The sequence below is a fragment of the Callithrix jacchus genome, chromosome 9 (genome assembly GCF_049354715.1).
Source record: "Callithrix jacchus isolate 240 chromosome 9, calJac240_pri, whole genome shotgun sequence".
NCBI classification, from domain to species: Eukaryota; Metazoa; Chordata; class Mammalia; order Primates; family Cebidae; genus Callithrix; species Callithrix jacchus.
The window spans coordinates 122,871,097-122,895,159 of record NC_133510.1 but is presented as its reverse complement, the minus strand read 5'-3'; the positions used below and the strand labels follow the sequence as shown (position 1 = coordinate 122,895,159).

Below are 24,063 nucleotides of genomic sequence, written 5' to 3'. Positions count from 1 at the left end.
CTTGAGATGTGATTGCTCCTAATGAACCTCCACGGGCCTTGTTAACCTGTCGATGTGTTTATTTCAGATGGAGCAGGAAATGACCCGGTTACATCGGAGAGTGTCAGAGGTGGAGGCTGTGCTTAGTCAGAAGGAGGTGGAGCTGAAGGCCTCTGAGACTCAGAGATCCCTCCTGGAGCAGGACCTTGCTACCTACATCACAGAATGCAGTGTGAGCCTTCCCTGAAGCCCCCTTCCCTTGGAGGTGGCACTTCCTGTTGTGTGTGTCTCATCCTGTTTCATGACGGCTCCATGAGGCACATCACAGCCAATGGCAGAGAGTAGAGAGAGGGAGAGCACAAAAGCAAGATCTGTGTTTTGCAGAGTAGTGAGGGCCAGGTGAGGTCCCCAGGAAATGAGATTGGACTCATTTCCAGCAGAAAGCGCAGGTAGACAGCTGCGGAGTCTGGAGATGGGAGTAATCCATCTTTGCTGCAAGTTGCAAAAGATCTTAGCGTCTCCCATCCCAACCTCTCCGGTCTGCATTGTGTCTGACCTGAGCAGCCTTGAGAATCAGACTCCCAAATATGTACAAGAAAACTTATTTTGAATCTGCCTGACATCAGTTTTCCATTGGCTAGAACCGGTGTAGCGACAAGAAAATAGCCTTGAAAATCCAGACCCTCTGTCATTATTTACCATGTGACTTTCGTTTTTTTTCTTTCCTTCACAAGAGTAGACTGTCTTCTTCTCCATTGTCTCGTTAAATTTTTCATTCAGGTGTTTTTTTAATGTGCCCAATTAAACAGTCTTGAGAAGTTGAATCACACATTTCTAAAGTTTTTTTCACAAGGGAGAGGAAATCTATAGAACGTGGCTGATTAAGAATAACTGCTATGTTTCCATTCCAGACTTGGCTGCCTTTCAGTGGTGGGTGAAGTTATTCAGCTATGTATTTCAGATATATATTTCAGTGCCATTGAAGCATTAAGGGATTCTTATGGATGAAAGGTGTCCAGGAAAAATAAGCCAGGAGGTAGAAATAGATGACTTGGAGTCTTAAATGACAACTGGGCAGAGGATATGAAGTCATTGCTACTTTGAAAGAGGCATATGTATTTTAGAGCCCACAAGTAACTGGTATAATAGAAAACACTTTGTAGCCATCCAAATGGTGGTTGTAATAGCTACTGGGTCTTCATAGGTTTTAGTCATGAACATGCAAGTAAGTATCTCCCAGGACAGGTAGATGGTGGCGGGAGACAGGCTGATGTATTTTCCGGCTGGATCCATAAGGTTACCCAGGTTGAGATGATGTTTCTTGAACCAAGGGGTTTTACAGGATGGAGACTGGAACCGGCAACCAACTGGAAGTTGTCAACTGTGATCTGTCACCCGAAACCGTTCTGGTATCTTCGAAGCAGCTTGCCGCTCTCTTAATGAGTCTTTTCAAACAAAGCAGGATCCACAGGGCATCCCTATTAAAATTTTTGCTTTCTGCAGAGCTTAAAGCGAAGTTTGGAGCAAGCACGGATGGAGGTGTCCCAGGAGGATGACAAAGCACTGCAGCTTCTCCATGATATCAGAGAGCAGAGCCGGAAGCTCCAAGAAATCAAAGAGCAGGTAGGCCTGCTTGCCCGGGAGCACAGCGGCATCTCGGCTTGCTCGGACCTCTAATTTCAGGAGAGGCATGTTTGAGAGAGAGAGAGGAAGAAAGGGAGAAAGAGGAAGGGTGGGGGCAGAGGGGAAGAGAGACAGGTATGTAGGTCATTCAGAAACTTTAGATTTCCCATAATTTATATACATCATAGGGTGCTTGTTCCAGCTTCTTTTGAAGCTGATACCCCATAATGTCTGCTTTTAAAAAATAAAGATGTAGGTTTAGAGCAAGAGTGGGCAAACTTCAGCCTATGGGGCAAATCCTGCCCAACACCGATTTTCTATGGTGTTGGACTAAGCTAAGAATGGGTTTTACATTTTTTAAACAGTTGGGAAAAAAATCAGAAGAAAAACAATATTTTATGCCATTTGAAATTGATATGAAATTCAAATTTCAGTCTCCATAAATAAAGTTTTTTTTTTGGAACACAGCTATGCTTGGTAATTTACATGTTGGCCATGGCTGCTTTCAGGCTACAAAGTCAGAGGTGAGTGGTTGTTACGGAGACCATCTGCCTCGCAAAGCTGAAGCTACTTACTATCCGGCTTTTTACAGTAAAAGTTTGCCAGTCCCCGCTCTAGATGGTTAAAAAAAAGTAAATTTTTAATAGCTTTTCAGATGCACTTTAAGTTTTTGAGAGAAGCCAGTCTAATTCATAGTTTTACTTGTATACCGAAATATTCTAGAAGAGAAGTTGGAGCCATTCTGGCTGAGTCAGGATTAACACTGCCTATCTGAGTGCAGAAAGCTGTCCCTCTCTTCAGAAAGGAGAATGGAGACCTTTAAAAAGCCCACACTTTTTTTTTCTTTCTAAATGGGTTTTTCTAAATGGCTCATTTTTGTATTGCCTCATTGTTTCCTTTTTAGCATGGATTTTTTGTCTTTTGAACAATTGTAAATAGAAACTTTAATGAAGAGATGGCAGTGAGCAATTGGAGAGCTGAACTATCAGCTGCCAGGCAACTCTCATTCACTTCAGAAAATCTAATGGAAACATTGGTGGAAATGAACATTTCTGTCTCTGGGTAGCACCAACCTAGCCATCTGGCTGGAACTAATGCAAGAAACTCCTGCAAATAACTATCCATCTACTCTTTAAAAAAAGAATTACTGTCTTTGGCGGTTTGTTGGCTTAATATATTTATCATCTGAATATTCTAAAGTTGTGATCGGTTAATATCCTCTTAAAACCTGATAAAAACCTTATAAATGAATGTGGATAGGAAGGAAACCTGGAAAAGGATGATCAGATCTTCGAATAATACAATCTTAGAGGTTTTGAAGGCTGCACATAGGCTTTGAGAAATCTGCTTTGACAGTTGACTCGTGCTCCTTTTATCAACATAGTTTTTCATCCTAAAAGTTTCAAGAGGTAGGAATCATTTTCTCCCATTAGTTCCACATGCCTGGAAATTTACTTTTAGTGACATCCTGGGGAAATGAAAGCTGCGTTTGGCCACCAGAGGGAGCAGCTAGTGTCCATAGATTCCTTAGAAACAGAATTATCAGGACATTTTGAAAAGGTGTATGTTGGGGGTTGAGTTCAAAGGAATGTCTTTTATGATTCATACCACAGTTGGCATGCATGTGGAGTCTTAGATTTAATGACTGTTCAAAGTTCCATTGTGGGGAAGAAAACTTAGTGGTTTCAGATTTTATTTTTCATCGGAAGAAGGATTTATTTTATGACTTTTGGTGAGTTTTGTGAGAGCAGGATGTTTGCAGATCAGGAGAAAGCTTTTAATGCTTGCAGCAAACTTTCAGTATTTGGTTTATGGCATATTGGTTTCTTGCAGACTTGGGATTTGTTCCCTACTTTCTCTTAAAATCTAACTTTCTGTATGGCTCTTTGTTATTATTATTATTATTATTTTAAGATGGAGTCTCATTCTGTTTGCCCAGGCAGGAGTGCAGTGGCACAATGTCAGCTCACTGCAACCTCCACCTCCTGGGTTCAAGCCATTCTCCTGTCTCAGCCTCCTGAGTAGCTGGGATTATAGGCTCATGCCACCATGCCTGGCTAATTTTTGTATTTTTAGTAGAGATGAGGCATGAGCCACTGTGCCCAGCCAGCTCTTTATTTTTTAAAAATATTTTCCTTCCACCTAGCTACCCCCTCTAGAGTATTTACATTTGGTTTAAAAGAAAAACACCTTAAAGTCTCATGTGAAAGTGTGATTCATAGACCATTACTAGCAATTTCAGCTTCTTCATTGCTCCCCCACGCAGGAAAGGAGACAAAAGTGTGGGTAACACAGAAGGCACTTGTGTTCCAGGATTTCTGAGTGAATAGGAACATACCTGATCCTTCCTCCCCACAAAATTCTGAAACTCCATTCAGAAGACTTGGGTTAGGTAGGCCTTGAAACCTGGCTGGAATTCCCCATTCTGACCTGACTCATACCCACCAGTCTTTCATTCCATCCTGAGATACGACAGCTATCTCTCAGCTGATCTTGCAAACAGATGGGACGATCACCTCTCAGGTTTCTCACAAAGCAGGGATTTGGTTGGCTACTAGATTTATAGGATTTCCTTAAAGTATCCAGCACAATATCAAAGGATCCACAAACGAGTTAGGATTTTCTTTTGCTGCTTGTAGCAGGCTGGGTGCCCCGAGAGCTTGGAGAGCTGACAGAGTGGTTGCCAGGTTCCTGCCTTCCTCCCTCTTACGTGCTGACAGCTCAGGGAAGAGAGATGTTGAGGGAAAGGAACAGACACTCTGTCCTTACTCTTGACAAAACACAAAAATTACATTCCCTTCTCGCCGACATAAATTCAAGAAAGAAAAGGGAGCTTGAGGACAAAAGATACTCACGATTTGGTGTTGATGCCTGTAGCCAGGGCTAGCTTTCCCTTTAGCTCTAGCAGGCATGGTATCCAGGGACCACTTTACTTTTAGGGTCTCATAACAACATGTTTTAATTTTTTCGTCAGAAGAAAAAAATTGGGCTTAAGTCAGAGACACTGTTTTCATGATAATATTTTTTGCATTTATAGGGGCACAATTGCAAAATGTAATTTTTAATGTTTATTTTTATGGAGGAAGGCAAGGAAGGCTCAGTGCTCACAGTTTTGAAAGCCATAATGTAGCCCTAGTTGAGGGGTCTAGAAAAACCAATGCACTATTTCACACATAGCTCATGTTCTGCCTTGTGAGTTTATTTTTATTTATTTATTTATTTTGAGTTGGAGGCTTGCTCTGTTGTCCACACTAGAGTACAGTGGCATAATCTCAGCTCACTGCAACCTCTGCCTCCCGGGTTCAAGTGATCCTCCTGTCTCAGCCTCTCAAGTAGCTGAGATTACAGGCCCCACCACTATGCCTGGCTAACTTTTATATATTTTGTAGAGACAGGGTTTCACCATGTTGGCCAGGCTGGTCTCGAACTCCTAACCTCAAGTGATCCGCCCACCTTGGCCTCCCAAAGTGCTGAGATTACAGGCGTGAGCCTCTATGCCTGGCCTGCCCTGGGAGTTTAGATAATTGTGAGCAGGTTATAAACACCTTTGGTTATATAATCCAGCATCACCTGCTTAGTATGCATAGCCCAGGAAACCTGTACACCCCATGATTCTGAGGATTGACCTTAAATAACAGTATGTTTTTAGGTGGGAGTGAGACCCATGTTTCATTTGGGCTGTTTTTTTCCTTTCTCCTTTACAGATAATATAGGGAGAGATGTGCTTGCATGGAAGCCATCCAATCTTCATAAGAGCAGCACCTCCCCTTTAATACGCCCTAGGGGATCACGTGTTACAATGGGATAAAAGGTTTCCTTTATACCCTATTATTTAAAAATTGCAATTTATCATTTAAAAGAATATCCTTGCTTAATCAATTATTTCTTGGGTGAAATATTCAAATATTCCTCACCAATTATTTCTTGGGAGAATGGATCTCAGAGATGTTATTGAATATTATGATTTTCAAAGACATTCTTGATTCAATTCCTTGTGCGTTTCATTTTGTATCTCTCTTCTCAGCCTGCCAGGCACCTTGGATTACGTAAACACTCATTCATAATCCTTATACTTACCCTTGATTTTGCTAACACAGAATATTTTTATACTTTGTTTAAAAGTTTTCAAAATCACTGGTGATTTCTTCTGGTAAACTAAATTCTGAGAAACTTAAATTTAAATGTTTTGATTTTAGAAATGCATTTTGGAAAAGATTGGGCTGTTTGGATCACGTTAGAGGGTTTGCTCAAGGGAACAGGAGAGTTCTTTCCTTGGAATTTTTCTCACAAGTTAATTTGACCGAAGCCAGTGTTTTGTGACTCTTCCAAATTTCAGGGTGACTTGCATTGCAACAGCAATGTTACGGTCATCATTCAGTTTTGGGCCCAGAAAAATTAATGGTGAGAAACTGACATGATGAGTTTCACCTTCCAGAATTCTTTCCACTGAGATTTTCAATTACCCTCTTGTGCTGTCTGAAAGGTTAATTTTAAAACTAGTACCATATCTAATTTGTGTTAGGATCATATGACTTCTAAAGGACATATCTATATAAATGATTACCCTTGGTGGAAAACTACACGTAAGCAGTTTATCCTTGTTTAAAGAACATCCCTTTCGGCTCTCCTGTGTTAGGCCTTAAGGTTCTGTGTATATTATGTGGTGTGATTTGCATGTGTAAATTGTACCGTTCCCAGTGGTTTTACTAATGACACATACTCTACATTAAAACAGGTTATTATTTTATTTTATTTTTTGAGTTGCAGTCTCACTCTGTTGCCCAGGCTGGGAGTGCAATGGCATGATCTCGGCTCAACGCAACTTCTGCCTCCTGGGTTTAAGTGATTCTCCTGCCTCAGCCTCCTGTATAGCTGGGATGACAGTGTGCCACCATGCCTAGCTAATTTTTGTATTTTTAGTAGAGATGGGGTTTCACCATGATGGTCAGGCTGGTCTCAAACTCTTGACCTCGTGATCCGCCCATGTTGGGCTCCCAAAGTGCTGGGATTACAGGCATGAGCCACCGTGCCTGGCCAAAATGGTTTTAAGGTTTAATATTTTTTTCTCCGTCATCTTCACTCCGCACTCCTCGCCTTTGCCTACTCAGGGCCTTGTTCGGGGTCCATCTTTCTGTTCTCCTCCTCTCTAGGTCTGTAGGCCTTTTCTTTGCCAATCCTCTTCACTGTGCATCTTCCCTGTGTGGTTAATACTCTTCCACCCTCACTGCCTGCCTATTCTTTTCGGAGTTCTAAAGTTCACTTTTATTTCATTGCCTGCTCTTTAGGAGTACCAGGCTCAAGTGGAAGAAATGAGGTTGATGATGAATCAGTTGGAAGAGGACCTTGTCTCAGCAAGAAGACGGAGTGATCTCTACGAATCAGAGCTGAGAGAGTCTCGGCTCGCTGCCGAAGAATTCAAGCGGAAAGCAACAGAATGTCAGCATAAACTACTGAAGGTAGTCAGCCACCCTCCAGGAGGGTGCTTCTTGGGTAAAATCATACATGATCTTAGCACGAAAGAGGAGAACCTAGTCTAATGAGAAATAACCTAGTTTGAGAAATAATAGGATACCTTGGAAAACTCTTCGTCATTATTTACAGAAGATCATATTATTATTATGTATTATTATTATCTTGGTCACAAAGCCCAAGAAAGTATAACAGGTCATCTACAAGAATTTTAGGTTGTTGAGATCTCCCAATATGTTGTATCTTTTTAATTACAGGCTAAGGATCAAGGGAAGCCGGAGGTGGGAGAATATGCTAAGCTGGAGAAGGTACACTTTCCATGATTGGTTTTGCTATTAATATTTGGGGTAGATAACTTTTTTCAGTGGCCCATCATTGATGAAGAATGATCTTCATCAGTGAATAGAGACCTCTCATTGAGGCTTATTTTGATATTCCCCTTTGGGTGACCACATTTGGCTTTAATTATGGCTCTAAAAGAGGTAAAAGACAGCTCATTTTTGTCATGTTTGCCCACAGCAACAAACCCAGATACTTAGTACAACATAATATGAAAATTCTTATTATCTTAAAGCACTGAGTGACTTTGATTCTCTTTTGGCCATTTGTATGTTGCTGTCCTATATACATCATCAACATGGAGCTTTGCACTGGGACAGAGTCTTCCCTGAGAGGCCACTGTTCTTCCTCTCCATTAGTAGGTTCTGGAAACCCAAAGAAAAAGACCCCATAGAAACCTCAGGAGACTGGGACTGCAATAAATGTAGCAAGATTGTTAATGCCAATTTGCCTTTTGCTTTATTTCCTGGGATTTTAATTATAGATCAATGCTGAGCAGCAGCTCAAAATTCAGGAGCTCCAAGAGAAACTGGAGAAGGTAAGCCCGAGGTGATTTTTCAGGAACTTACCCCCCCACCCCACCACCACCTCCTTTCCAAACATCTTTCTTTGCCTTGTCCCAGAGCACGAAAGATGAAAGAAACAGAATTAGTCACTCAGCGCTGAGGAAAATGAAGGGGGAGTGAGCGATTACCTGAAAATATCAGAGTTCTGAATATAGTTTTTCCTTTTGAGACATGTCAGCAGTGTTTATTTTTAAAAACCAAGCTGTGTGAGACTCTCAAGTAAAAGTTCTAATTATACTACGACAGAACCCAAGAGGCCTGCATCTCTCGCCTCAAGGGGCCTGGCACCTCATTTATCCACATTTGTAAGAGAAGCACTTCCCCACCCAGACTGTTTTCTGCCAGCCGGAGGCCTGCCCCTCAGAAGGCTGGAGGATCCATGGGGTTGTCACGTGATTGGGGAGGGGCGTGGTTTCGGTTTATAGCATCCTGCAAAGGTTGTGCTAACGGCCCACCTTTTATTTTATTGTTTAATTATTTAATTAAGAAAAAGGTTTTTTTTTTTGAAATGGAGGCTCGTTCTGTTGCCTAGGCTGGAGTGCAGTTGTGTGATCTCGGCTTATTGCAACCTCTGTCTTCCGGGTTCAAGGATTCTCCCGCCTCAGCCCATCCCCACAGTAGCTGGGATTACAGGCACCCGTCACTACTCCCAGCTAATTTTTGTGTTTTTAGTAGAGACGGGGTTTCACCAAGTTGGTCAGGCTGGTCTCAAACTCCTGACTTTAGGTGATCTGCGCAGCTCAGCCTCCCAAAGTTCTGGGATTGCAGGCATGAGCCACTGTGCCTGGCCAAATTATTTAATTTTTTTGAGACAGGGTCTCTGTCACTTGGGTTGGAGTGCAGGACATGATCATGGCTCACCGCAGCCTTGACTTCCCAGGCTCAGGTGACCCTCCCACCTATGCCTCCTAAGTAGCTGGGACTATAGGTGTGCACCACTCCGCCCAGCTGAGTTTCTATATTTTTTATAGAGATAGGATTTTGCCTTTTTGCCCAGGCTGGTCTCAAATGCCTGGACTCAAGTGATCCACCTACCGTGACTTCCCAAGATGCTGGGATTACAGGCACGAGCCGCTATACCTGACCATTTTATCTTGTTTTTAAAATTTTTATTAATTTTTTCCTAGCTTCATTAAGGTATAGTTGGCAAATAATTGCATATACTAATGGTATGCAATGTGATGTTTTGGTATATATATATATATATATATATATATACACACACACACACACACACACACACACACACGCATTGTGAAATGATTACGTCAAGCCAGCTAACAGATCCATCACCTCACATTCTTCTTTTTTTTTCTTTTGTGGTGAGAACATTTAAGAGCAGTTTTCAAGCTCTTCCTTTAGTCAAACATTGGAAATGCTTAATGGAAGGGCCAGAATGACTGTGGTTGTGGGACATACCTTTGGCGTGGAGAATGTTTGGGAATGTGTTTGCTGGCTTGGTTTAATACAGCTCTTCTTCCTCTTCCTTTTTTAAAATTGCGGTTAAAAAAAAAAAACCACATAACATTAAATTACCATCTTAATCATTTTTAAGTGTACAGTTGAGTTGTGCTAAGTTTATTCCCATTACTGGGCAATGGATCTCTGGAACGTTTTCGTCTTGTTCCACTGAAACCCTATAACCACCAAACCTGAATTCCTCTCATTCCTCTGTTACGTTTCTACTTTATATTTCTATGGTTTTGACTACTTTATGTACCTCATATAACTGGAATCATACAGTATTTGTCCTTTTGTGACTGGCTTATTTCATTTAGCATAATGTCCTAAAGTTGCATTCATGTTGTAGCATGTATCAGAATTTCCTTTTCTTTTTTTTTTTAGAGTCTTGCTCTGTCACCCAGGCTGGAGTGCAGTGGCCTGATCTCAGCTCACTGCAACCTCTGCCTCCCGGGTTCAGGCGCTTCTTCTGCCTCATCCTCCCAAGTAGCTGGGACTACAGGTGTGCGCCACCACACCTGGCTTTTTTGTATTTTTAGTAGAGACAGGGTTTCACCATGTTGGCCAGGCTGGTCTTGAACTCCAGACCTTGTGATCCGCCCGCCTCAGCCTCCCAAAGTGCCGGGATTACAGATGTGAGCCACTATGCCCAGCCTAGAATTTCCTTCCTTCTTAAGGCTGAATCTTATTCCATTTCCTAGATATACCACATTTTGCTTACTTACTCTTTGCCCCCTGCTTCCTTATTCTTGAGCCTGCTAATGAAAGCCATCATGGCCCTCTTTAGCTAGAAGCTAGTGAGAGGATGCACACGTCTATCTAGAATTGTGCTTGCTAATCAAAGTGTGAGGGAGTCACAAATATTACTCATAGATGTCATTAAAAATTTTCTAGCCACATTTAAAAACAGCAAAAACAGGCCAGGCATGGTGGCTCATGCCTGTAATCCCAGCTCTTTGGGAGGCTGAGGCAGGCGGATCACCTGAGGTCAGCAGTTTGAGACCAACCTGATCAACATGGAGAAACCCTGTCTCTACTAAAAATACAAAATTAGCCAGGCGTGGTGGCGCATGCCTGTAATCTCAGTTACTTGGGAGGCTGAGGCAGGAGAATCACTTGAACTGGGAGGCAGAGGTTGCAGTGAGCCGAGATAGCACCACTGCACTCCAGCCTGGGCAAAAAGAGCAAAACTCTGTCTCAAAAAACAAAAAACAAAAGACAGGTGAATTCATTTGAATGATATATTTGTTTTAACCCAGTATATCCCAATATTTCCCATAGTAACATTAACAAATGAGATGATTAAAATAAGGAGAAAATTAATGCTTAAAGGCAAATACATTGATACATTGATACCTGGCAAATACATCAATCCATGTATTTCTTTCTATTTTCATTCACTGTGTTGCATCGAATCGAAGATGCTAATGATTATCAGATACACCATTATCTTAAATACCCCAAGAAAAAAAAAAGCATCAATTTTAATTGTAAGATGCATTTCAAATTCAGTGATGTTAAAAAAAAAAGTACACCTTAGAATAATGAAATACAGAATAAAATGGATATGTGTATGTTTTGACAAATGGTAAACTCAGTATTACCTGCTTTTTAAAATTTAGAACACTATTGCCATCTTTTTTTTTTAAAACTAAAAGTTCCAGGATACATGTGCAGAACGCACTGTTACCGTCTTTTTATATTAATAAATTCAGCCACCTATCTCCTGTTCCTTCTCTCCTCTTAGGCTGTAAAAGCCAGCACAGAGGCCACCGAGCTGCTGCAGAATATTCGCCAGGCAAAGGAGCGAGCTGAGAGGGAGCTGGAGAAACTGCAGAACCGAGAGGATTCTTCTGAAGGCATCAGAAAGAAGCTGGTGGAAGCCGAGGTGAGCAGGGAACCTCTAGCCCAGGCCCCAGCGGCCTCGGCCTTTGGCTGTGCCCAAGGAAGGAAACTGCCACACCATCCCTGGCTTATGTTTGACCAAGCTGCTTTCCCCTCTGAAGATCCCTTTGAAACCTGAGAGGCTTGGAATCACTTCCCCCCAAGGGGAAGAAAGATTTGTCATAGCAGCTTCAAGTAGAAAGATGTCTTCCTAAAAGCTTTTTTCCTGCTATTTATTTTCCTCTGACCTACTCACTAATCTGGGAGAATTTATATTTTTATAGGTTAACTGAAGCGCCATCACTGGGTTTTTCCTTCTCTTCCCTCTGTTTTTTCCTTGCCTTTCCCCTCCATGATATTAATCGCATATTAATTTCCAAGGCTTTACCTATTACCTGTGTGTCGACGACTCTCAGATCTGTATTTTTGGGCCTCTTCTCTACTTCAAATTCTTTGTTGTTGTTGTTGTTGTTGAAATCATTTGTATAATTTTACCAGAACCATATTAGTGCCTTTTTTTCATTGTAAAAAACTTAAAACAGTGCAGAAGAATATAGGATAAAAAGCGATTCTTCTCCTGTACTCATGTCTGCCTCCTCCAGCCCCTTGGTGTTTGTCCCACAGAAGGGGCATGCCATAGTCAATTTCACCCTCCTCCTATTGCTGGGTCCTTTGCTTTTCCCCGTCACATTCTTGGTGTGAACCTCCTGGTACATGTCTCTTTGGGGCCATCCTCACCCACATTCGTCTGCATTTTCCCCCAGCTCCCCTAAATTCCAAATGAATGTCCGAATTGGTACATCAGATTTAGAATGAACTCAGTCTCTTCCCTAGCAAGCTGGTTTCCCTTCTCACTTTCCTCATGCCAGGCAGGGCCACCATCATTCATCTGGTCATTCTAGGCTTGAAACCTTGGTGTCATGTCCTCTTTTCTGGACCCCGCTATTCAGTGAGTCCCTCCATCCTGTAAATGCAGCCATACTGTGTCTCTCCTGTTCATCTCCTGCTTCCCATTTCTGTAGCCCTCCTTATACTCCAGGGCCTCTCCTCTTAGCTGAGTATATTTAATAATTTCTTGGCCATCTGTCTCCAGCTTCTCCTTCCTTCCAGCTAGCTCACTTAGTGAAAGATTCATGGACCTCAAGGACCAGATTTCGCAGAATTCCCTGCCCCATCCCAAACCTTTCAGGGGTTCTAGAATGCTCAGATGCACCCCTGAACCGGGTACTTGAAACCCTGAACCTTTGACCTTTCTGCTTTTCACCTGCTCTTCCTCTTAACACGTCCTGTGCGGTAACCATTCTAGGCTTCACTTGGGGCCCAAACTGGTTCTTGACTTCTGCTGTGTTTCTGTGAATGTGCTTCCCTTTGTCCGAAACATCTTCCCCCTCCTCTCCTGTCTTCCCACTGCAAAACACCATATACCACCCCTCTCCAGAGCTCATGCCATTCTGATGTCTTTGCTCAACTGTCCAATTCAAAGTCCTCTTTCCTGCCCACAACCTCCTGCAGCACTTGGTACCTCTTTGCTTTATGGTTCTTCCTCCTCTTAACCTATATTATGATTATTTGTGTTTGTCTTATCTCCTCCAAGGGCAGGAATGATGCCATCTTCCTCTGTATTTTCCGTGATGCCTAACGTGGCACTTTGCAGATAGTAGGTGCTTGGTAAATATTTGAATGAATGAATGCACTCTTGTAACCTACACAACTGAGTACCTGGATTGTAGAGGCTTATTTTCTCTGCTGTTGCTTTGGGTGCCTGAGACTTTTCTTCCTGACTCGAGTGTATGCTTCCTGAGGGCTCTTTCCCTCGGTGCAGGTGTTATGCCCATAGCGGTTACTCCATTAAAACTCTCTGATTGATTCATGATCTACAGGAACGCCGCCATTCTCTGGAGAACAAGGTAAAGAGACTAGAGACCATGGAGCGTAGAGAAAACAGACTGAAGGATGACATCCAGACAAAATCCCAACAGATCCAGCAGATGGCTGATAAAATTCTGGTGAGCAGGAATGAAAGTCGCAAAGTTAAAAGATAAGAGGTTAGAGGTTGCAGAGGGAAGGGGGTAAGAAGAAGAATTAACCACCATAATAAGGGAGGTATCTCCAAGTAGATGAATTAAGTGAGGTGGTTTCAGCATATGCTGCATCGTAGAGTAGTGTGAATAACCACATGATGGACATTTCATCACTGGTAACAGATCCGTAAATATCATTTTTTGCTCTCTTTGCTACAGCCTGGCATTTTTTTTTTTTTAAAGTAGAACATGCATCTATTATTTTCAATACATTTTTATAGGAGTGTTGACATACTTCTATCAGCAGAGTTTTGGATGGTTGTCAACTTTGCAATGCCAATTTAAAAAGCTGTAGGGGTTTAGACCTTTGAGACTGAAATTCAGATTCCTGCTTTTAGAGAAGAAAGCAATTAGTCATACAGAATTGTTTTGCTAGGAGTAGTATTTGTCATAGATCCATGTTCACCCACTCATTTTCTCTGCTACGGTTGGTTATTATTATTATTTCTTTTTCAATTTCCTTAGATATAGCAGGTCTTTTTTTAGGGTCTGTAGTCATCCTGATTCTGTCTCAGGCTCTGATGACCAAATTTACTTGATCAAGGAAGGCTCAGGTGGTATTTGCAGATGTGTCGACGTTTTGCCCTTGTTAGGGTGGAAGACAGCACCTTTGAAGGGCTCTACTTGGACCTCAGTCCCACAGCCAGAAATTTGACGTCACGTTTGAGACTCAGGGATGACTTGGAGTCCATTCATATCCCACCTGGGGAGAGACTCTGAAGTCACTGGTCATTCCTCTCCACCCTAAGGAGGCAAGGTGATGAGCAGGCCACTTCATCTCTCTTCACATCACTTCTGGGAAATGAGTCATCAGCAGCTATTGGAATTCCAGAATGGCCAACTAAGAGGCCTATACTTAATACCAAATCAAACTGTTTAAAACTTTACATTTCTGTTTGTGTATATTTATAAATATATGGATGTTCTTGAACCAACAGGTAAAAGAAAAATGGGTTAAATTGTTTTGCAGTGACACCCAGTCTTTGTATATATGTCTGCACACAAAGACAAATGTGACTGTTAGTCTACCCTTTCTGTTCTCTTGTTCTGTCATCAAAGTTTCTCTTGGCTATTGTCAAGTGTTTGAATTTTATCATGAGTATAAAATTAGATCCCACTGAGATCCCACCGCTGCTGTCCCTTGCTTGGTATAAACGAAGTGGTTAACTCTCTTGTGGTTGCAAAGTGTTTCTCTGTTTAATGGTGATGTGTTCATTCATTCATTCAACAAATATTTAATGAGCTTCTACTATGTGCCAGGCACTGTTCTAGGAGCTGGAACTTAAGCAGCAAACAACAGTATTTGCATAACAGGACTGAAGAGTTGATCCAATACATCTAGAAAATATATGTTTGAAAAATGACAACAACAACAAAAAATGCCAAACCACCAAGAAGTCAGATTTTTAGAATATCTGCTCTTCCTAAGGTTCACTCACAATTAAAATGGAGGAGTAGAGAGTTCTGCATTCTTGGATTATGTGTTATAAACCCCCATTCACAAATAGACCAGAAATTTGGTCTTAAAGTTGTCAGTCTCAGATACCTGAGTGTTTTTGACCTAATTTTAGATTCTGATTTCCATTCCTGTGTTATCTTATGAAGACTGAAACTGGAAAAAAAAAAAAAGATGATTATCAAATGATTTCTAACATAAAGGAAAAATAAGTGAATTTCTTTGTCTGAGTGTATCTTGCCACCTGCTGGAGTACGTTTGTGGTTGTGACTTCATTTATTTGAAGGTGCCTTTTGCTCAAGAACCCTGTGCTTAGGCTGCAAAGTATCTAGGATATGGGCAAAGAGGGGTCCTTAGTACTGTTATGTAATGATGGTGCCTGAACATAGAGCCCCAAATGTCACTGGCTTTTAAATATTCGCTATTCTGATTAGAACTTTCAAAGCAGATAATGATAGAGTCTTTTGCTTTAATAAAAGAAGTTATTGCAAGAGATCCCTTAGCCAAGTACATATCGAACCCTTTAAAATATGTTTTTCTTAATCCTTTTTACTTTCAACTGTTCAAGATCACATCTGTTGAATTGCAGTAGATCTTGTGCACCTGGCCTTAAGATTGAACTTGAGATTGGCCCTCAAAGCAAAGCCGTTGCTTGTAGACTTTAGAATTTCAAAAGCTTAATCACTAACATTTTAAGTGCGTGTGAATCTCAAAGTACTTTCTCACCCCCATTTTATGAACATATCCTATATAATTTCCTCATTCTTCAAAACCCTCATAATTGCTTCCACTTCAAAAAAAATTTCATAATGGTATAAAGAGATGAAAACTTGGAGTAATGACTTGATATTAATAATTAACTGATGGGTCCAGATTCGTAAGAATTAATATAGATGTAGCTATCTGTGCATTTACAGAATGTTTTAGTAAATTGAATGCTGCCTTTTATAAGGTCAGTTTATAAAACATTGGCAAATGAACTGCTGTAATTTTTAGGTGAATTACAATTTTGCTTAAAAGCTGGAAACTTGGCTAGGTGTGGTGGCTCATGCCTGTAATCCCAGTACTTTGGGAGGCTGAGGCGGGTGGATCACCTGAAGTCAGAAGTTTGAAACCAGCCTGACCAACATGGTGAAACCCTGTCTCTACTAAAAATACAAAAATTAGTTGGGCGTGGTGGTACATGCCTGTAATCCCAGGTACTCAGGAGGCTGAGACACGAGAATTGCTTAAACCCAGGAGGCGGAGGTTGCAGTGAGCCAAGATTGTGCCAGTGCTCTCCAACCTGGACAACAAGAGTGAAATTCCATCACAAAACAAAACAAAACAAAACAAAACAAAACAAAACAAAACAAAACAAAACAGGCTGGAAAGTTAACAATAAAAGAATGAATAGAACCTTAAATGTAGACTATTTCTATTACTCCAAATTGTCTTCTAATCTTTAATGTGTCTGTGTACATTTTTATGTCATTATTATCAGTGTATTGTCTATGTGGCTTTGTCCTCATTTGCATTGTATCATATGAACATTATATCACATGGACATCTGCAGATAGTCACATGTGCCACTTACCAGTCAGTTAAAATAATCATTCAAAATTTGAAGTGCTTGAATCGTAACATTAGTTTTTCTTTTTAGCTAGGGTTCTTGAGCAACAATTTTGTTAATGAGGAAAATACTAAAGTATTGTTAAAAATCATAATAATATATTAAAATGACTTTTCTCGTTTAAGGCTGTCATCACAGTGAAAATGGCCTGAGGTTCAAGATAGTGGTCAGGGCTTTGTCATGTACTAAACTTTCCAATGTTGCCTTGTTACTCTTATTTCTCTATGCAAAGATGAAGAGCTGCCTTTGTTTGACCTGTCACACTGATGTATTTGTGGTCCTGGGCCTCACAGCCCACCAGCTATGTGTGTATGTGTGTGCAATACTTGGACTTGGAAAACCCAGGGCCAAGGCACGGTGGTGGTTTCCTTCCCAAGAGCCTTAGGCTAGTAATGGAGGACCAGATGCCCGTTACCTGTGGTACCTGTACCAAAGTCATATTTCCTGTGAATGTCTAACTTGCACTGGCTATGTCCTTCCCTCTGCACACCTGACTGTCTTTTCTTTTGTGTCTAGGAGCTCGAAGAGAAGCATCGGGAGGCCCAAGTCTCAGCCCAGCACCTAGAAGTGCACCTGAAACAGAAAGAGCAGCACTACGAGGAAAAAATTAAAGTAAAGACACTTTCTGATCTTCCTTGGCCTTCCTCCTGTAGTACCATGTAGCTCCCATCTCTTCCTGGGCGCTTTCGGCCACTTCTTGCTAGACCAAACTACTGTTTGGGGTGAATACTGTCTTTACTCCATGGTGGGAGATTTCAGGGTGTTCCTTATATGAAGGATTGGAAATCTGAAGTTCTAAAAAAAAAAATTTTTTTTAATGTGGCCATCATTTATCCCAATTTTATCTTTAAAATAATTTTTAAAATTCATTGTTATTGAATCCATGATCATTTCTATAATTCATTTTCTCTTTTTTTAATTTTCAATTTTTAAACATTTTTAATTTTCATGGGTACATAGTAGGTGTATCTATGGGATACACGAGATGTTTTGATACAGGCATGCAATGTGAAATAAGCACATCATAGAGAATGGGGTATCCATCCCTTCAAGCATTTATCCTTTGAGTTACAAATAATCCAATTACATTCTTTAAGTTATTTTAAAATATACAATTAAGTTACTATTGACTATAGTCACTCTACTGTTCTATCAAATACTAGGTCTTACTCACTCTTTCTATTTTTTTGACAGCCATTAACCATCCCTACCCTCTACGACCCCTTCTACCCTTCCCAGCTTCTGTTAACCATCATCCTTCTATACTCTGTTTCCATGAGTTCAATTGATTTGATTTTAGATCCCGCAAATAAGTGAGAACATGTGATGTTTGTTTTTCTGTGCCTGGCTTATTTCAGTTAACATAATGATCTTTAGTTCCATCCAGGTTGTTGCAAATGAGTGGATCTCATTCCTTTTTATGGTTGAGTAGTACTCCATTGTTGTATATGTACCACATTTTCTTTCTTTTTTTTTTTTCCCTTCAACTTTTATTTTACATTCTGGGGTACATGTGCAGGATGTGCAGGTTTGTTACACATAGGTAAACAATGTGTGCTGTGGTGACTGGCTGCATAGGTCAACTCCTCACCTAGGTCTTAATCCCAGCATCCATTAGCTGTTCTCCCTGTCTTCCTGATGCTCCTCCCACTCTCCCCACTCTCCGACCGAGTTTCTGTTGTTCCCTGCCATGTGTCCATATACCACAGTTTCTTTATCCATTCATCCGTTGATGGACACTTAGGTTGTTTCCAAATCTTAGCTATTGTAAATAGTACTGCAGCAAACGTGGGAGTGCGGTTATCTCTTCGATACACTGATTTCCTTTCTTTTGGGTGTACACCCTGCAGTGGGATTGCCAAATCATATGGTAGCTTGATTTTTCTTTGGCTTTTTCTTTAAAATTTTACTTTGCCTTTAATTTTTCTGAGGCTTACTGTAGTGTGTCTAAATGTGGATTTCTTGGCTATGTGTGGTGGCTCATGCTTGTAATCCTAGTACTTTGTGACTTTGGGAGGCCAAGATGGGTGAATCATTTGAGCCTAGGAATTCAAAACCAGCCTGGGCAAGTTGGCGAGAACCTGTGTCTACAAAAAATTCAAAAATTAGCCAGGGGTGGTGGCACACACCTGTAGTCCCAGTTATTTGGGAGGCTGAGATGGGAGAATTGCTTGAATCCAGGAGGTGGAGGTTGCAGTGAGCCAAGATTGCACCACTGCACTCCAGCCTGGGTGACAGAGTCTGAAAACCTGTCACACACACACACAGAAAAAGTGGATTTCTTTTTACTTATCTTCTCTGCTTGAGATTTACGGGGCTTTAAAAAAATTTTTAAACTATTTTTTGTAGAGACATGGTCTTGCTCAGTGCAGTAGGCTCAAGTGATCTTCCCATCTTAGCCACCCAAGTAGATGGAACTATAGGCACATGCCACCCTACTTGGCTATTTTAAAAATGTGTTTTTTGTAGAGATGGGGGTCTCTGGGCTTTTGAATAGATTCATATCTTTTTATTAATTCTAGAAAATTAGTGATCATTATATCTCAAATATTTTCCCTTTCTCTTCTCTCTTTTCCTTTTAAGAATTTGATTGGGGCCAGGCACAGTGGCTCACGCCTGTAATTCCAGCACTTTGGGAGGCAGAGGCAGGCAGATCACCTGAGGTCAGGAGTTCAAGACCAGCCTGGCCAATATGGTGAAACCCTGTCTCTACTAAAAATACAAAAAAATTAGCTAGTCATGGTGGTGTGCGTCTGTAATCCCAGCTACTTGGGAGGCTGAGGCAGGAGAATCACTTGAACCTGGTGAGCAGAGGTTACAGTGAGCCAAGATTTCACCACTGCACTACTCCAGCCTGGGGAATTGAGTGAGACTCTGACTCAAAAAAAGAAAAAAATAAAAGAATTGGAGCATGAGTTAGATCATTTCCAATTTAGCTTTTAAAAATATTTTTTATTTTTTTGTGCTATGTTTTGGGTAGGTTCTTCTGACTTATTTTCCAATTTGTGATTTTTTTCTTAGCTGTGTCTAATCTAATTTGCTGTCCCATTGAATTTTTGTTCCTTTTCTTTTTTTTTGAGACAGGATCTCATTCTGTCACCCAGGCTGATGTGCAGTGGTGCAGTCATAGCTCACTGCAACCTGGGCTTAAGCGATCCTCCCACCTCAGCCTCCCGAGTAGCTGGGATTATAGGTGCGTGCCACCAGGCCTGACTAATTTTTAAATTTTCTGTTGAGTTTTAATTTTGGTTGTATATTTTTTACTTCTAGACATTCTATTTGGGTCTTTCCTTTTTACTTCTAGACATTCTATTTGGGTCTTTCCCAAGTTTGCTAGATTATTTAAGACAATAATCTTCTGTTCTATGCATTCATTTTCAAGCCAAACTTTTCTTTCTTTAAATGTATTGAGCATAATTATTTTATCACCTGTATCTGACAACTCCACATATGAAGCATTTGCAGGTCTGTTTCTGCTCTGTTGTTTCTCTTGGCTCTTTGTCATGGTGACTGTTTTATTTTCCTTAAAGAATTATTAATGGAAATTCTTTGAAGCCTTGGATGAAAATGTGTGCCCACCTTGGTGGGTGATCCAGGGCTTTGATTTCTGCCTTTTCTTGACCATTGAGGCTATAAAAACTGAAACTCAAGTTCATTTGCTTCAGTAAATACCTCAGGTTAAATCCTTTCTTACCTCTTCCTCCTTCTGTTTTTGGTAATTTCTAATTCTCTTGCCAACTTGTAGGTGTTTTGGGGAAAATGTTTTTCATATTTTATTTAGCATTTAAATCATTTTCAAGAAAAGGGCTGGCCTGACATGTAGCCCACTGTACTATTAGAAATGGCTGCCACTCTATCAATTTCCTTTTAAAATCACATCACATTTTCATTATGATTTGTATCAAGCTTTTAATTCGTTCTTATGTTCTTGACAATCAGATGCTGTTTATTACATCTCGAATATTGTCTCTTCCTTTTTCCAACCAGACATGGAAGGGGGATTTCAGTTTTTGTGATGATCTTGTTATTAATTTGGTTGGTATTCCCAAAGAGTTGAGTAGTCCTTTCTCGGAGCAGCTAACATGTACATGCTCACACAGCATCATCGCTGTCACCACCCTGGCATCTTTTACCCCTGGTGTTATTTTTGGTTGTTTTTTAGCAAAAGAAATAATAGGAGGCCAGGCGTGGTGGTTCACATCTGTAATTTTTGCACTTTGTGGGGGCCAGGGTGGACAGATCACTTGAGTCCAGGAATTCAAGACCAGTCTGTGCAACAAAGTGAGACACCCTCCTCACATTGCCTACAAAAAATTAGCCAGTCAGGTGGCACACACATGTAGTCTCAGCTACTTGGGAGGCTAAGGTGGGAGGATCACTTGTGATCAGGAGGTTAAGGCTGCAGTGAGCCATGGAAAGAAATATGGGAAAACACCCAGAAATGACTTCAAGGTGTTCTCCTGTGACCCCTGGTACTTCAAGTTTTAGAAAATTATGAGAATGTATATGGTAGTCCACTGGCACCCTTGTATGATGAAAGTAATCCTTTGTAAAACATATTCTATGATTTGGTTATTATAGTGATGTTCCTATCAAAAGCCATATTCTATCTTAAATTGATTTAGATGTCTTTAGTGGAATCTCTTATATCAAACAAACTTTTTGCTCCCCTTCTCCCCGATACATCTTGTTCATCTTTCTGCCAGTTGAACCCCATGAAAGCTAAGAGAGATCTATACGTTCTTTTATTTATCTACTTTTTTTTTTAAAGACAGGTTCTTGCTCCATCACCCAGGTTAGAGTGCAGTGGCATGATCATAGCTCACTGGGACTTCGTTCTCCTGGTTTCAAGCAGTCCTCCCATGTTAGCCTCCTGAGTAGCTGGGACTGCAGGTGTGCTCAGCTAATTACTATTTTTTCTACTTTTTGTGGAAATAGGGTCTTGCTATGTTGCCCAGGCTGGTCTCAAACTTCTGTCCCCAAGCATCTCCACCCGTATCAGCCTCCCAAAGTGCTGGGATTACAGGCATGAGCCACCATGCCTGGCCTAATGCCTACATTATTGATAGAGGCGTAGCCTTTCCAGCCCACACTTACTTCTTATTGGTATCCTTCTTTACCAAAGTTGAGGTCTTATTTGAACAAAGGCATCCTGAAAATGTGTTCCATTGCTTTAGCACCTCATACAGAATAAAAATCATATGCAGTCTAGATATTACGTGGTCTCTGCTACCTTCCAGATGGAAAGAAATTTTATATATCCCAAGGAATGTCAGGAAAGGTCTATCTTTCTTCCCTACTGGAATCTTTATGAAACCATTTCTTTTAAGCCTGTTCTGCTTTGTGTTTCCTGTTCCAGCCTCTCTCAGGCCACTTTGGTAATAATTATGATCATACCCTCGATTCTACCCTGTTCTTGCTCGTAATTTTAGAATCATGTTCAGACATCCAAGAGAGTGGGCCATTTCTCATCCTTTTGAGCTTCTTCCTTTCTCTCATGACCCTGTTCCCACCTTTTGGTCTTCTCTCCGAACTTCCATTCTATTTTTTTCATCAGTCAGTTTTAGTTTAAAGACTTATTTGAAATCTGTTCTTGCCTTTCTTTCTCCTGTGGATTCCCTCCCTGCTGACTGGCTCTTTTTAGGGACGATGTCTCCATGAGCTGTGACAGTCCTTTCACAATAGACATTGTGGGAAAGGCAGATTTTAGCCCTATCTGTGACCCCAGCTCTTTCAGCTTTATTCCCAGTATCCTGTTGTCCTTCTTGATGTCATTGGTGTTCTTTGGAAAAGCAGAGTGGAGCCGCTGTGGTGAGAAACACAGGGCTGTGGTCAAAGGCTCGGACATGTTGTGATGTTGTCTTCTTTTTTCCTTCCTTTTTGCTTGTGGTTTTGGCAACTCGTAGGGCTCTGTGGGCCCCAAAGAACATTAGATCAAGCTGGCGATTGGTGATGCCATTACTGTTTTATGTTTCCTCTTGGGAACAGTAGGTGCTTACAGTGGCATTCTAAGCACCGAGAACACATGATCTCTCTTCTCCTGGGAAAGGCTTCTCTTCCCAGTGAGTTTTTTTCCTCCCCCAAGCTGGATCAGAGGAACGAACCAGGGGAAGAGGCATTTTTTTCTCTTTCTTTTATGTTGTCTTTTAAATCTACTGACCGTCCACTTACGTTATTGGTGGCCAAAATCCACTTGGCCCGGGTTGTTTCTGAGCATCATCCTTGGTCACACAGACTTCCTCTGTCTTCGGCATCTCTCCCTCTTGCACACAGCCCAGGAATATCTAGAATTAATTTGTATAAATTAGGAGTGAGGAATATTCTGAAAACTACTGGTGCACTGGTGAAGAAAAAGTTGTCCCCAGGTAATATCTGCAGATTATAGGAAATGTATTCCCTAGGTCTGGATCGAGAGCAATCTTGTTTTCTCCCTCCCTTCTTATTCTGGAGTCTGCTTCATTCTGAATATATCTCTCTGGTCTTTGGGGTGCTGATTTTAAAATAAGTTCTTAGTTCAAGTCAACCTGTTACTTGCCGTTGGATGCTAATATTTGATTTTTGAATTCTATCCTGGTTGATAAGCAGACTTTCAATTTTTGCCTTCTCTTTGCCCCAGAATTTGGAGACCTTGGGCCTCTCTCCTGCTTTTCTCCTCTTTCCTAGATGTTCTCAAGTGTTCCCATTTAGTCTTCCCTGTTCAGCTTGGCTCCCGAGAACATTCGCTTCTTCTTTTGTTTTTGTAGGTGTTGGACAATCAGATAAAGAAAGACCTGGCCGACAAGGAGACGCTGGAGAACATGATGCAGAGACACGAGGAGGAGGCCCATGAGAAGGGCAAAATTCTCAGCGAACAGAAGGCGGTAGGTAGAAGGAGTTGCCAAGCCAGTGTTCAAAGGAGGGTTTTTGAAATATGCCAAGAATCACAGCCCTGAAAAGACTCCATTTCACCTGGGGAATTCTTCCTTCTGTTGAATCCTGTGGAGTTGGTTGGTAATAGGATGCTTTCTCTGAAACTGTTTCCTTTTTTAAAAGCAACTGAGGTGGTGGCTCTGGATGGCCAGTTTTGTGTTTTTCAAGAACTCATGCTGATTTGCTATCTACTAACATACTGTCCTTCTAAAGGCCCCTGACAAAATGGCCAGTGGCTCTTGGTCCTCCTGCAATTCTTTCTTTGTTTTCTATTTTTTGAGGTGGGGTTTTGCTCCAAAGCCCAGGCTATAATGTGGTGGTGTAGTCATGGCTCACTGCAGCCTCCAACTCCTGGGCTCCAAGTGATCCTTCTACCTCACCCTCCCAAGTAGCTGGGTCTACAGGTACGTGCCCCCACGTTTGGCTAATTTTAAAATTTTCTGTAGAGACAAGATCTTGCTGTATTCCCCAGGCTGGTCTCTAACTTCTGGCCTCAAGCAATCCTCCCACCTTGGTCTTGCTCCCAAGCGCTGGGATTATAGGCCACCACTCCTGACCCTACACTTCTCTTCTTTTTACTTGCTTGTTTTTCTCTTTTCTAATCCACATAGGCAGTTGTCTCAGAACCTTATTTCCCTAAAGTTTACCTGTGGTGCTTATTAATCTGCACCCCATCAAGACTTA

The 24,063-nt window shown here is 41.3% G+C and overlaps 1 protein-coding gene across 24 annotated transcripts in view; it reads left to right on the top strand.

The window, feature by feature from the left end:
* CIT (citron rho-interacting serine/threonine kinase) overlaps positions 1-24,063 on the top strand; it is a 190,073-nt gene that overhangs the window by 92,392 nt on the left and 73,618 nt on the right. For 18 of the 24 annotated variants that reach the window (XM_035257795.3, XM_054238964.2, XM_035257801.3 and 15 more), the window contains 9 exons: positions 68-211; positions 1,483-1,602; positions 6,888-7,058; positions 7,329-7,379; positions 7,895-7,948; positions 11,185-11,325; positions 13,202-13,327; positions 16,987-17,082; positions 23,214-23,330. In XM_035257795.3, the coding sequence (XP_035113686.1) occupies positions 68-211; positions 1,483-1,602; positions 6,888-7,058; positions 7,329-7,379; positions 7,895-7,948; positions 11,185-11,325; positions 13,202-13,327; positions 16,987-17,082; positions 23,214-23,330 (1,020 nt within the window). The remainder of the gene's footprint in view (positions 1-67; positions 212-1,482; positions 1,603-6,887; positions 7,059-7,328; positions 7,380-7,894; positions 7,949-11,184; positions 11,326-13,201; positions 13,328-16,986; positions 17,083-23,213; positions 23,331-24,063) is intronic. The other 6 variants (XM_035257803.3, XM_035257805.3, XM_035257804.3 and 3 more) reach the window with 1 other exon arrangement.